This window comes from Mauremys reevesii, linkage group 1 (assembly GCF_016161935.1).
Source record: "Mauremys reevesii isolate NIE-2019 linkage group 1, ASM1616193v1, whole genome shotgun sequence".
Lineage (NCBI taxonomy): Eukaryota > Metazoa > Chordata > Testudines > Geoemydidae > Mauremys > Mauremys reevesii.
This window is the reverse complement of record NC_052623.1, coordinates 358,155,895-358,170,989: the sequence shown is the minus strand read 5'-3', so window position 1 is coordinate 358,170,989 and position 15,095 is coordinate 358,155,895. Positions and strand designations below refer to the sequence as shown.

At 52.6% G+C, this 15,095-nt stretch overlaps 1 protein-coding gene across 2 annotated transcripts in view; it reads right to left on the bottom strand.

Moving 5' to 3' along the window:
• Positions 1 to 15,095, bottom strand: part of SND1 (staphylococcal nuclease and tudor domain containing 1) — a 477,167-nt gene that overhangs the window by 404,792 nt on the left and 57,280 nt on the right. For both annotated transcript variants that reach the window (XM_039520222.1, XM_039520221.1), the window contains exons 7-9: positions 14,910 to 15,068; positions 13,910 to 14,016; positions 12,610 to 12,700 (exon numbers count right to left, since the gene is read on the bottom strand). In XM_039520222.1, the coding sequence (XP_039376156.1) occupies positions 12,610 to 12,700; positions 13,910 to 14,016; positions 14,910 to 15,068 (357 nt within the window). The remainder of the gene's footprint in view (positions 1 to 12,609; positions 12,701 to 13,909; positions 14,017 to 14,909; positions 15,069 to 15,095) is intronic.

Genomic DNA, 15,095 nt, shown 5'->3' with positions numbered 1-15,095 from the left:
GGGTCCCAGAGCCCAATTCCAGTCCAAGCCTAAACGTCTACACAGCAATTTTTACCTCACATGGCAATCCCAGCTGACCTGGGCTAGCCATGGCTATGCTGCAGGTCTTATTCCAGCGCAGATGTTCCCTGGGGGACCTTCCTGCTCAGAGAGCAGCAACACAGCTAGGACTCAGGAGAGCTGGGTTTATGTCAGCTCTCACTGACTTGCAGTATGCCTTGGGGCAAGTCCATCCCCTCCGCGCCTCTGCTCAACTCCCCCCACCCCCCTTGTCTGATCACAGCACAGCAGGGCTCTGGGTGCAGCTGGCACTACTGTAATAAAATATGCCAGCGCATGCCCTGTGTCAGGCAGATTTCCATGGCAATTGAGCTAGAATCTGTCAATGGCTCTTGCAGTGGCTAATAAAGGGTACTGGGGAACTCCCACTGCAAACAGCTAGACAATGCCATGCGCTGACGCAGGTGCCCTCCCCCAAGGCTGGATGAATGAACCCATGGCAATAGCATGGTCAGCCATGCTAGGCAGGGGAATCAGTCAGAGGCCTACGCTTTGTCTCCTGCTCCACAGCCAGTCGGGGCTCTGGTGACTGCATGGGTAGCAGTCCCCTGGGAAGGAGTCACGGGGCACAGAAGAAATCTGGGAGTCCACCATTCAGCCATAGGCACAAGCTCCATCTCCATCATGGACTGCAGGAGACACCATCCATTCTGAGTGCCAGCTACTCTCTCGCAAAGGGTGGCAGGAAGGTGATTGGTAGGGCACAATGGTTACTGGCCTGTAAGTGTTGTTCTTCGAGATGTGAGAGCCATGTATTCTGCTTGGGTGTGTGCACCCAGCTAAAGAACTCTGCCTAGCAGCCCATAGGAGCCCCACTCCTGCCACACGGTCCTAGCCCCTTCCCTGGTGATGTAAGGGCAGTGCTGTTCCCTCAGCACCACCCACCAGAAGCACAGACTCCGATGCAGAGGGGACAGAGGCTGGGTCGTGGAATCCATCCCGAAGAACACGAGTTACAGGTAGGTAAAGTTTTGCTTTGAGTAGATACAGCTGTGTATTTTTCCCCGAACAGTACCCCCAGGAGGTGGGGCTTGGAGTCTATTTAAACAAGGACTGCGTTCCCAACATTTGCAGCTGCTCTGGACTCCGCAGGGTTGGCACAGCAGTCTGTAAAAGTATGCACAGAGGACCAAGTGGCAGCCCTCCAAATATCCAGTGTAGGAATGCCATTAACACGGCCTGGGCTCTCGTGGCATGAGCTCCTATTCTTTTGGCTACTTCGTGTGCTGTCACAATACAGGAAGTTATCCACCTGGAGACAGGCTGTGATGAGACTGCTTGACCCTTCCTTGGGTCTGCATATGAGAAATAAATGTTTGGTCCTATCCAGATAAAAAGCTAAACTTCACCTGACATCCAGCATGTGAAGACGCTTTTCCTCTGGGGTAGAACATGACTTAGAGAAGAACAAGGGTAAATAGCTTGGTTCGAGTGAAATTGGGAAGCTACTTTAGATAAAAAATGTAAGGTGTGGCCACAGGGTTACTTTGTCATTGGAAAACTGGATGTAAGGGGGCTCTGCCATCAAAGCCACCCTCCTTGCAAACATTATTGCCACAGGGAAGGCAGTTTTCTGACATAAAGAAGCAGTGTTGCCAGAGGCTCAAATGGAGGCCCCAGGAGAGCTGCTAAGACAGTATTAATGTCCCACAAAGGAATCGGCTCTAACTGGTGGGTGGAGACAAGTGACTCCTTTCAAGAATGTCATCACCACAGGGTTTGAAAACACTGAAATCACCAGTTGGACTCTCAATTAACTAATCGCAGGACCAGAAGACTTAGGGCATGGCTGTACTTGCAGATGTAGAGCTCTTTGAGTTAAACCAGCCTTCGTAGAGCGCAGTAGGGAAAGCACTGCAGTCTGTCCACACTGACAGCTCCAAGCGCACTGGCATGGCCACATTTGCAGCAGCATTGGGAGTGGTGCATTATGGGCAGTTATCCCAGCATGCAAGTGATTGCAATGTGCTTTTAAAATGGGAGGGGAGGGGTGGAGTGTGACAAGGAGGGTGTTGTGTGTATTTGAGGGGAGAGAGTGGGTTTTTGGGGGGCTGAAAGCATGTCAGGATGCTGTCTTTTTGTAAGTTCAGACAGCGGACCTCCCGCTCCCCCGGCCTCTCTCTCACAGCATTCTACAGTATGGGCTTGCATGCCGCCTGTCAGAAACAGAGCTTTGAAAGGGCATTTCCACGTTCCTACAGGAGTTCAAAACAATGACAAGAGTGGCCACTTGACTTAAGGGGATTATGGGATGTTTCCGGAGGCCGATCAGAGCGCAGAAACACAACACCTCGTTCACACTGACATCTGGGTTTTGTAGCCAAGGAGCAGCAAACGTTATTCCACTCGCCAAGGTGGAGTACCAGCAGCGCTGTAGCCGTGGAGTCAGAGCACTCTACGTGCCTTGCCAGTGTGGATGGGGAGTGAGCTAGGACGCCCGGGGCTCCTTTGTTGCGTTGTAACTCACAAGTGTAGCCAAGGCCTAGGTGAGAGTGTAGTTGTAGCTGTGTTGGTTGCAGGATATTAGAGACAAGGTGGGTGAGGTAATAACTTACTGGACCAACTTCTGTTGGAAAGAAACTTTCGAGCCACACAGAGCTCTTCCTGGGGTCTGGGAAAGATACTCCCACCACTCTGTCTGAACCTCTCAGTCCTGATCCTCAAAGGAAACCTCTACAACATATTCAAAAGACGAGACGGGGCACCTGAATTCATTACTCTGTTAGACACTAAAGTTCAAGAACTAAACAGACACTAGATTTATGACTTATTACAACAATCTGTAACCCACTGGACCCCTCTCTGTCCTATGACTGCAGAGGTGTTAACGGGCCACTCTACCTAGAATGGTTCCTTACAGTAAGTGCTAACTACTTTTGCTAAACCCTGTGCTCAGTCTTGCATTTAGCTGTGATGCTGAGTACACCTTTCCCAGACCTGAAGAAGAGCAAGATCACCACCTGCACAGTTCCGCTCACACCTCCGCAGCTGTTGCTCACCCCTTCCTGGAAGTGTCACCTGGCAAGCTGACATTTTCCAGCCTGAGTCCTGACAGTGAATTTTGGGTGGGGAGGGAGCATGTGCACATAAGGACAGTTCAGCCATTTTGAGAGCAAACAGGAGCAGAACACAGAGAGAGAAGCTGCCCTTTCGACCAGCTGACACACCAAACTCAGAGCTGAGCTGTGGCAGGGAAACAGCCCATAGGGATGTGAGACTTGGCACATTCCACAAAAAGTTGGGTCAGATTTGGCCAAGGTCTGGAGCATCTCCCTTTGCAGATGGGCAGTTTTGTTGTTTTTTAAAACAGTTCTCCTCGTTCTGCAAAGGAAACATGTGCATCCCTAGATGAACTGTTAGCGAAATCTACAGCAAACTCGCATACTTACTGAAGCAGGGCTCCATGGGTGCATGATCAGTGGGGAGCCCTGCCCCTTTACCAAGTAGTAACTTTCATGCCCTATGATGTCTCAGTGAGTGAGGCAAGGCTACTTAATGCACCTGTATTTACTGTGCTATTGAACATGTGCTTTGGGAGATTAATGGTCGTATTAGGTTTATTTGCATCTACAATAGATCAATGTTAGAACAGATTAAGATTGGCTTTCACAGATGTGCAACGAAGGCTAAGTAACATCCCTTGTGCAGTAGCAAGATTTCTTTGAGATGCAAGTCCCTGTGGGTGCTCCACATCAGCTGCTTGGCACACGACTACTGCCATAGCCAGGGAGCAAGCAGCTGATGTGGGGCACCGATAGGAACACTACTGGAAAGAGGCAGAGCTCCGTCAGAGCCCTGAGCACCTCAAGTGAGCTGCTGGTCTCTAGCCTATTATCTTCCACCATTTCCCTTTTGAAACCCCAGGAACTTCCACATAAAAACTCCATTACCAGAAGGCTGCTGTTACACATGCCAGCACTTAAAGCCAGGAAACGCAAAAAGGCAGCATGCACAACCCTAACAGCCCCTTGTGTGCACTATACTGAATACACCATCACAAACAATGAGACGTAAAGGATAAGCTGGATGTAAGTGTACTGGCCATGGTTTTTCTCAAGTGACTAGTGAACTCGAGTGTCTAACCTGTTGTGTGGATGCTCAGCACCTTGTGAAAAATCCAGATCAATCCTCAGGGCACCCCAAAAGCTCAGCACTGCATGTTCCGTATAACAGCAATAGAGAAGACAGGGCTGGCAGATTTAGCCCCTCTAACTCTGCTGATGAGCGAGTCTGGAAGCTAGCTGTCATCCCCTGAATGGCAACTAAAAGGCAGCTGCCCTGAACATCCCAGCGCAGCCAAGTTACCTTCACACTTCGAAGTGAAAAGCAGCCTGCTCACGTGATTAAAGCTATGGCACAGCATGTGCACAAGGGGCAGAGGTAACCACCTCAACTTTGCATTTCCCAACATGGGCACTTCAGTGCATAACCTTGGTAGCAAATACATTCCACACCAAAAACTAAGTGCTGGTAACGGTCAGCTCTGCTGTACAGGACAGACCCCCAATGCATTCAGGCTGCGAGCTGACTGTATATGCAGGGGCACTCAAGAAACAGCCTCTTTAATCCTTTAGAGATTATTTCCACTACTTTTCCTTCCCACACACCCCACTGTTTAACTGACAAATTAAAACCTATTATTTTGGGCCAGAACTCCTGACGCTTTTCAAATAACCAAAAAAAATAATCAGTGCTCTCACTTTCGTACCATCATCTGAACACGATGGCAGCAGGATCTGAAATTATCCAAAGCCAATTTGCCATGGTCTGAAGAACTGCCTGTAACACGATACTACAATGTCAACTAAGCAAGGTTTTCCCCTCCCCTCCCCCAAACCCTTACGTCATTACTGTCAGTGGAACAAGTGGCTCAACTGGCTGCCAAGCATGGAGATGGCGTAAGCAATACAGCAATCAGCTTTTGCAGCATTGGTCATGTCAGGTTTCATTAGTGTGCTATGCAGACATTGCGATACACATTCAAGTGTGAAAGAGCCCCATGCCAGGCAGAGGCGTGTATGGTGTGGTCTGGCAGATATAGCCCAGGGAAGCCACCTGGTTCTGTCCCCAGCTCAGTTCCCCCATCTGAGAGACAACAAGTACTTATCTGCCTCTCCTGGGCATCGGGAGGATTGATAAGTGTTTATAAAGCACCTTCCGTAGGAGGCTCGCAAGACGCGACGCATGTGATGAACACCCATTTAAGCTCCTGCACTTTAAAGCACTCAGACATTTGTCCTGATTTTCCTTGTCACTTACAATTCTCAGCGAGGAAAGAGGGACCAAAAATTGACACTGCAAAAATGGTGCCGCTCAGGGGCTTCCCAGGGTTTGCTTCCGAAATGCTGACTGGCACGTTTCTGCTGAAGTGGCATGTTAGCAGAAGACAGAAGTCTTGTGTTACCAGTCAAGGACACAGGAAGGCAATGGGGGCCCGTCGAGTTTAGGGGCCCAAGCTTCAGGCTAAGCCAGGAGCAGCCGAAGTGCAGCCAGCCAGATGCTGCCTGTGGATTTCTACAATTAACGCAGCACCTTGAACAGAGATGTGGCCTGGGGAGACCATTATTTGTGTTACAGCCACGCCTACAGACCCCAGATAAGAGCAGGGCTCCACATGGGGCACTCAGGCACAGTGAGACAGGCCCTGCCCCAACGAGCTCAGTCTCAATCAAGACAACAAAAGGGATGGGGGGGCAGAGGGGAAGTGACTTGGCCAAGGTCACCGGCAGAGCAGGGAATGCAGTGCCCTAGCCAGCAGTTTACAATCTAACAGACAAGAGAAGGGGGGAGGGAGAGGAAATATCCCCATGTTACAGAGAGGTACGGAGGTCCAGGGAGCATTACCTGCCTGTGGTCACAGCAGGTCAGCAGCAGAGCTGGGGGAAACTCCTCTCCTGAATTCCAGCCCAGTGCCTCAAGGCCACTCCTAGCCCTGAATACAGGTGCCATCACTCAACCAGCCACCAGCATCTGGCTATGCAAGTTAAGCACAGTCCTCAGCTGGGGTTCTTTTGGAGGAGGCCAGACCCCGGGGCCCTGCCAGCCCTCTGGATTGTTCTCACGGCATCAGAGCTCAGCTGTCGGCCTTGAACACGTTAAACCTTCTGTAAGAACACCAGGCGAGTTCTTGGAATCGGCACAGCGAGGGAGGGGGGAAGCCAGCCACGTGCCCAGGGGACCATATGGTAGGAAACAGCAGCGATCAGCAAAAGCGACATTGGAAAGGCAGCAGAGCCAGCACACCGCTATAAGAAGGCACGTTTCAGATGAAAGTTCAGCTAACCATTGTGAAGTTAACGTGCTTCCCCCTAACCCAAAGAGACAAGGAGAGCTCTCCCTCGTCCTCCTTCCCCAGGGCTGCCAGCTAAGCAAGGCCTGGGGCCAGCCCCTCCCAAAGGGCGCTCTCCTAGGCAAACCAGTGCCAGCGCCCAAGAGCCTCTCGGAAGGCTGAAGGGTGCAGGGGTGAGGCCCTAGCCAAGGTCACCCACTCTAGTCCGGCCTGTGGCAGTTCACCCTGAGCCTCACCAGCAATGACGCCAGGGAGCACCTCAGTAGAATTACATGGGTCTGACACTCCTCTGCTCCCTCCACTCCAGACAGCCTGCCCCCCACCTCCAGACACCAGGAAACGTTTAGCAGAATTGGGAGGGGGAGGGGGAGAAGAGGACCATTTCCAGTCCCCTCCCCACCTCCAGCCCTCCCAAGTCCCATGTCGGGCCAACCAGTCCTTCCAGCAAAGTTAGAGTCAACTCTCTGGAGTCAGCCACGGCTCAAACAATACCCTAAAGGGGACATGCTGACAGAGGCCACGGGCTGGTTCTAACTGGGCTTTCCTCTGCCTTCCAACTAAGAGCCAGGGATTCAGGGCAGCACTGGCTGCTTTCTAGATCCAGGAGAGGACCCACCTCAAAGGTGCCCAGTTCCAGCAGCTCTGACTCAAGTGCCATGGCATCTCTGCAAGAGAAGAGGACAGCCGGCCGGCCAGAAGACTATGTGAAAGGCACATTATCCCCAGAGGGTACATCTACATTGATAAGACCCACAGCAGCGTCACGGCTGGCCTGGGTCAACTGGCTCAGGTTGCAGGGCTGTAAAATTAGTGTAGACTTTTGGGCTCGGGCTGGAGTCCAGGCTCTGGGGTCCCGTGATGGAGAGGGTCTCAGAGCCCAGGCTCCAGCCTCAGCCCCACCATCTATGCTGCTTTTTTACCCCACTGCCCAAGCCCAGATCAGTTGTCCTGGGCTCCGAGACTCTGCCTTGGGTGTTTGTTTTTTTAATGACAGTGTAGATGTAGCCCGAGAACCTGCACGATATGGCTGTTCCAAGGTCTCTGTACACTGGCATGGTCCTGCTGTTGCATGTGGATACCTAGGCACAGGCTAGATGAACTCCCCTGGCCCCACAGCCCACCTGGGAGTGGCACGTAAGCAACGTATATTCTACAGGGGGAAGGACGGTGAGAGAAGAGAGGCCTTTACCATAGGCTGGTTGCCTATTCCATTCCTGGCCCAACACATGGCCCTTATATCTTCAAAATCCTGAATAGGGCTAGGGCCAGAGATGTTCAAAGCCATTTCTTCCCCTGGGACCTTGGGATGGCAGTTGTCCCTAGGGCAGACTCGGGAGGCATTGCCCAGGGCAGGGCATTCCTGGCATGCCCTCAGTGGTGGCACTCAGAGCTGCCAGAGATCATACCAAACCCAAGCCAAACATCAGACCTGTTCCCAACTCAGTGGTGGTGTCAGTCCAGCCCCACCCAGACAACGAGGTGGTTCTGAGAAAGCAGGGGTGGAGACACTTGCCTTGGTTCATTTCATTCATTTCCAATTAAAGGGCTCCCAGATACGACAGTGATGGGCATCTTCCAAATGCAGGGAGCAGACATCATCCCCTGCTAGGAAGGCTCCTGCACCGGCACTGGCCTACCCCAGGAGAACATTTCTTCAACCATCTCAAGAAGGTCAAAGAGCCCAGTTACATGCCAGGCAAGAGACCTTCAGTTAAAGAATTGGAGCCACGTTCATACATCGCTCCCAAAGTCAGTCCCCGCCATGGGCAGAGAGGGACCTTTGCTGCTAAATTTTGCCTCTTGGGGCTCATGTTCTGGCACCAGGACCTATGGCTGTGCTCCAGTGGAACAGGTGGTGCATGGGCCGAAGGGACAGGTTAAATTCACAAGCAAAGTGCCCTGTTTTCCAGCCTGGCAGGAGTTAATGCATTGAATACCCCTGTGCTCATCCCAGAGGGCACGGCAACTGCCACACTAGACTATACCATTGACACACTTCCGACAGCCTCCTGCCAATATAACCAAGAACAGGAGCCGAACATGGTGCATTTGCATTACTGCATTCCAATGCCCCTTGTTGCAAGACCGCTGCTGCCCTGTGCCATGACCTGGGGTGACTACTCCACAAGCCTTGTGGGAAGGGGTCCTCAGCAGCTGAAAGCCAGAATGCAAGAGGATGGAAGCATGCACATGGCACTGTATTGGGGCAGATGGCAAGTGCAGCTCAACCTGAATAAAGCAGTATCTCCTCAAAGGCTTAAGCAATGAGCTGGGGGAAGGGGTCAGGCCTGGTTCCCTCTGAACAGGTGGTCCTCATCCCATGAGCCACCAGAAGCTAACTGCTCCGCTTGTCAGCAGCTACAGCAGGAGCACCAAGAACTACGTGGATCAAGCGAAGGTGCAGAAATGTAACAGTGAGGGCTGTTAACCACTGTGCAGTCTCAAGATCCGCTCCAGGCTCAATCCGAAGTTCTGTGCTGGGAGCAGGAATCACTGAGTAAGGGTCTCTGGCCAGTGCAACACATGGGGTCAGGCAATGGTCCATTTGGCCTTCAAGTCTCAGACCAACCTTCTCTGCTCCCCACCAGGTAAAGGTTGACCCATGGAAGGGACTTGTGATTAGACAGTAATAAGACGACCTCAGTCTCCAAGGCTGAGAATCCGGCATGACATTTACTGGCAAAGATCTCATACCCAGCTCTGTGCACTCACTCCAACATCGCTCTGTCAGGTAGCCCCACCCTGCGGTTGGAATCTATTTCCCTCCCTGCCTAAGCACACACCAACCAGCAGTTTCTCAGCTGGCTGTGTCTAGTTATCAATGGGTCTCTGTCAAGCTGGGAAGACATATCTAGTGAGGTCCTGCTGGGGTCAGTCCTGGCTCCGGTACTAAATATTTTCATTAATGACTTGGATAATGGAGTGGAGAATAGGATTATAAAATATGCAGATGAAACCAAGCTGGGAGGGGTTGCAAGAACTTTTTGAATTCTACTCCTCTTCTCCGAGGTCCTTGACCAATTAGAGAACGGGTCTGAAATCAACAAGATGAAATTAAGACGAAGTACCACACTTAGGAAGGAAAAATCAAATGCATGACAAGAAACCGGGGACTAACTGCCTAGGTGGTAGCACTGCTGAAAAGGAGCTGGGGGTTTTAGTGGATCACAAATTGAATATGAGTCAATCTCATGCAGTTGTGAAATATTCTGGGATGTATTAAAAGGATCAATGTATATAAAATATGGGAGGTAGTTGTCCCACTCTGCTCAGCACTGGCGAGGCCTCAGCTGGAGTACTGTATTCAGTTCTGAGCACCACACTTTGGGAAAGAGGTGGACAAGTTGGAGTCCACAGGAGAGCAGCAAAAGTGATCAAAGGTTTAGAAAATCTGACCTACGAGGAAAGGTTAAACAAACTGAGCATGGTTAGTCTTGAGAAAAGTTGACTGAGTGGGGACCTGAGAACAGTCTTCAAATGTGAAGGGCTGATATAAAGAGGACAAGATCAACTGTTCTCCATGGCCACTGAAGGCAGGATAAACAGTAATGGGGCTTAATCTGCAGCAAAGGAGAGTTAGGTTTGACATCAGGAAAAATGTTCTTACTCTAAAGGTAACTAAGCTCTGGAACAGGTTTCCAAGGGATGCTGTGGAATCCCCAGCACGGGTGGTTTAAGATCAGATTCACAAACCTGTCAGGGAAGGTCTAGGCTTCCTTGTGCAGGGGGCTGGACTAGGGATCGCTCAAGGACCCTTCCACACCTACATTTCTATGTTTTTTAGTGCCTCGTTGCCATGCCTAGGTGCCAGACACAAGGATTTAAAGCCTCCACATTATCCTGGGAGGACTTTGTGCTCTACACATCTTTCAGCAAGGACACAATTCCCGAGCTGCTGTCTTGGGGTGGCTACATACCAACAGGATAGGAGAAGAGGCTCAGCCACCAGAACATCTATTGCGCTAATTAGGGTAGACCTGTGCACTCAGACGAGTCTTGCATTGTGCTTTAGAGGTAGCAAGATATGAGATGACCTCTTGTAGTCTTAAGAAGCCAGCGACTATGGACATTAGCCTAACTCCCAGAGCCACTGAGTCCTCCTCCAGCCCTTCATGCTAAGCTGCTGCCCTAGACTGCCCGCATCTCTGCCCAAGGTACATGGGGTAAGTATAATGCCCACATACGGAGCATGTGCTGGTGAGCGGCACCACCTGATTGTTCCTGGCACTGTTTCCTTTCCTCCAGGTGCGGGCTGTTGGAGAGCAGCCGTGTTCTGATCGGTGACAGCCCAACCACTCCTGCATACCGCAGACTCCTCACCGCGGTCTCTCCTACAGACGCACAGGAGAATGCCAAGCAGGAGAGCATCCTGCGGCTGATTGACATTCGAGGCTGATGAGACTATAATTCCATTTCCAAGACAGTTTACAGGGGCTGGAAACCTAGAGGCAGGCTGCAAGGGGGACAGGCAAAGAGGTTCTGCCCAGAGGGGGCCGAGACCCACTGCTGGGAGCTTTCCCACAGAGTGGGGGGGAGGAACCGAGAGCAGGGGGTTACGTTTACTTTCCAAGAAATCAGAGTGCCCATTTCTCAGGCATTTCCATCCAAATTAAACCTCCCCAGCTGCATGCATTTATACACAGCGTATTTTCCCAGAGCCTAACTACACACCAACAGCACCATCTAGTGGCTTTCCCACCACTTCCGAATCTCCAAGCAGATGTGGTTACACAGTATGAAATATTTACAGACTGCATTCAGCAGGTTACAGCCCCGCAGCACACACAGCACCGCCCAGGCAATGCTTCCCTAACTCTACAGACTCCCCAGGCACAGCAGAGTAGGGCACCAGGGAAGAGGGTGAAAGGGCTTGGTTTTAACCTCAGTCAACACTGACCTGCTCTGTGACCTTAGGCAAGTCCTCTCCCCACTCCCTCCCACCACCGTTGTGTTGTCTATTTAGCCCATGAACTCCCTGGGGCAGGGGCCGTCGCTCACTATGTCTGTACAGCTCCTAGCACAATGGGGCTTTGATCTCAGCTGGGGCTGTTAGTGGTGACTGCAATACATGCAGGATGAACAAGGAATACAGGCCAGGCTCTGTCAGATCAGATCTGTGGCTCATCTCACTCAGGGCAGGCTGATTCAGAGGAAGGTGCAAGAAATCCTGCAGCAGTGTCAGTCCTGGGATAATCTGCCCCCAAGGGAAAGCTCCTGCCTGACCAGTCAGTGGTTGGTTTATTCCCTGATTCAGAAGGGTTCAATCTCCCTTCCAGACCCAGGGTTCCTCCATCTCAGACTGCTGTAATGCTGGAGTTCCATTATCCCTGTGTCAAGGCAGCTCTGGAAAGGCAGGCTAGGGGGTGGCTGCAGAAGGGTTCACGCTACAACGCAACTGAAGGATATGAACTTTACCAGAATAAGCATTACCATGAGCCCAGGCAGCCCTCTGCTGGCCACAGCACTGTAGGAGCAACCGAAATGTCCCTGCACTACTCACCATGACCACAGGGTGGAGCAAAACCCTCTGTTTCAAGCTTGGAGGATTAAACTTTCCCACTCTTTCTGCACACACCAGTTCGGGCCATTCTTGACCCAATCCTCATGCACCTTGACCCCTTCCTCTCTCCTCAGTACCACCCCGCTCCAGCCAGTCCTGGGACTTTCCCATCAAGGGAGGTTTGAGCACAGAGGAGAAGCAACATAGGGAGGGGAAGAGAGTCTGGTGCATGCAGGAAGCAGGATGGTGGGCAGGTAACTGCAGATGGGAGCTCAATGGGACAAGTGCTCCCACATACAAAGGGTCGAACAAGCACAGCTCATTGGCTGCAGATTCAGCTCCTTTACATCTGTGCCAGGCACCGTGGCACTACTGCGGCTCAGGGCAGGGCTGAAAGGAAGCCAAACTCTGTTACCTTCTCACCCTGAGCAGTTGTGTTAGCAGCCCTGGCTGCAAGTTACAAGGAGGTAGCATCTGCCACCCCAAATCAGTCCAACAAGTCCCATCTCCTGCTTCTGGCCTTGACCAGTGTGCCACGCTACAGAGGAAAATCACAATCCCCTCGTGCACCTGGACAGTTGTGCAATGCTGCACACAACAGGGAGGGGATGTGCTATCTGTAGCTATGGAAAAAATCCCAAAGTTTTATGCACTTTGAAACCAGCAGCAGCACATGCTCTGTGGCTACCTGTCTTCCATGCTCCGCTCAGGTCCTGAGAGCCTGGACAGGACATCTCCTCCTCACCTGCAAGGCACTCACCTTGGCAACGAACTGCTTGTCCTTCTGGTCCAGATTAGCCGTGGGAGCCACATAGTCTCTCCAGATTCTCAGCTTGCGTTCCTTGGCATATCTAGCAACAGAAAGATGCACCTGACCATCCAGAGCTAGGTTTGGAGTGTGCATCCTGTCCTACTTCCTGCCATCACGGGAGATGGGGCCAAGCCCCTTGCAGACGGTGACCCCCCATCTAACCAACACTGACATGGCATCCGTGCCCTACGCACAGGCAACTGCTCTGAGCACTAAGTCAGTCCTGATTCCTGGCACAAGGGCACCCTAGCAGCCAAACGGGCCTTTGTAACCCAACTACACTGAGGAAGTGGATCAGGACAGCAAGAAAATTAAAGGCAACACAGGGAGCAGCTGAGTCCTCTTGAGTCCTCGTGGCCACTTGCCTCTAAAGCCACATGGAGGCCTCTGAGAATCAGGCCCCCATTGCGAAAGCCATGGCCCAAACCACTAGTGTATTCTGCCCACCTGCAGCTCCCAGCCCAGCCAGAGAAGTGCTGTGTTAGCCAGCAACATCCAACTGAGCAGTGGAGGTGACACCAGGCCTGAGCTGGCTGGAATCTACATGCCAAGGGACCAGCCAAGCTCCTGCCTCTCCATGGTCACCTTCCAAGGCAGAGATCCGCCTTCTTCCGAAGCTGCATGCAAGAGGCAAACTACAGGAGTGAGGGGTGCTCCAGGGCCATGGGCTGAGGGGGAAGGATGCCCCTAGATCTCAGCCAAGATAGGAGACAGTGGCAGGGGAGCACCACAGCTGTCAGCCACCCACAGAAGGCAGCAGGCAGCATCCCATCTGCTCTGCTTGGACACTAGCTATGAAAAGGAGACGCACACCCAGCCCATACCTCCCTCTTCAAAGAGCAGCTCTGGGATTCCCCACCAGACACCAAGGGGGAATGGAAAGAAGCCAGCCAGGGAGCTGGGAGATCACCTTCCTCTGAGCCTTTCCCAGCTGGCTGCAGCAGTCTCTAACCTCCGCAGGAGCTCAGCTAACCCCACTCCCCTGCAAGCAGAGCACACCACGCAGCTGTCACCAGGGGCAGAGCAGGAGGCAGACAATTGTCCTTCCCACAGCCACGCAGCTGGGCCCAACTCCCTGACACTGCCCCATTCAGACAGCTGCGGGCAGCCAATGGAAGGCAAGGATGTGATTTTCTTTAGCACATGAAGCCCTCCCGGTCAAGGGCACTCTGGGTAAGACCTTGGTTGATTCTTGTGGAGCCCTGTGCAACAGAACCATCTCCACCCAGCATCAGCAGCCACCAGTTACCTTTCGGCCGCTCGCAGCTTCTCAGCCCCGCGGGTATACACAGCAATGGACCAGTCCACGCAGCGCGCAAAGCCGTCCTTCAGCAGCAGCTCCGTGATGTTGCCATTCTGGAACCAGGAGGGGAGATGACAGGGTCAGTCTCTACACTCCTGGGGCTTGGAGGCTCAGGCGTCATTCCCGTGGCAGGGCCAGGACAGACACCCATCTCCTGGCCCACTAGTATGTGGGAGGAGTCTAAAGCCACGGAGGCCCTCATTGCCAAAGGAAGCAGCATCGTGCTAGGCCCAGCCCTGGCTGAAACCCGACAGCCCTAGCTCATTGCCATGCTCACAGGACAGCTGCAGCTAGCCCATGGAAGGCAGGGACCCATTCTGCACCCCAGGCTAGCAGGAGCCACACGAGTAGGGAACTAGCCAACAGGAAAGCACTTAAAACTTGCCCTCAACAGTGGGGGATGTTAGGGGAGGCAGCGGCCCTCTGACTGTCACCTGGGCTGCAGTCCTGTTGGGCCCCTCGGATACTGGATGCCCAAACAGCCAGCCACCCCCTACTGCCATCAGTGACTGCCTAGAAGTCACCACCCTCGCCATGGTATCCCACTACAGTCAGAAACTCCTACCCAGCAATAAAGCCTGTAGAGCTCCCAGTGGTGCAGAATGCAGCAGGCTTTGCAGTTTAATAAGCAACACGGGTCACCATGAGCACTCCTCCCCGGCTAGCTATGTTCTCTGCGCCAACTCCCCACTGAATATGGAATGTGCTCTGGACACCTCCCCTGAAATTCAAACACTCCTCCATTTCAGTGGCCACCCCATGCAGCTTTGAACTCCAAGCTCCAGAGATGAAAGACTGTGAACCCCACGGTACCACTAGGACGTTGGCCAGACACACCCAGCTTGGGCACATGAGCAAAAGGCCCAAATCTCTGCTCTCCCCAATGGCAGTAACCTGTCGCACTGGGATCTGCCCAGAAACCCTCAGCACCCCCTGCCCCACTTGCCGGATGGAGGATGGTGCCCAGGATGTTCTGATTGTGGCAGCTCTCCAGGACAATCTGCACGTCTCTCTGCAGCAGCCGTGACTCAGTGAAGAACTTTGCTTCGGCTGCAAATGGCTCCGGTGTCTCTGTGCCATCTGCCTCCCGCTTGAACGTGGGGCACTGCAGAGCAGAGGCAAGGGCAGGTTA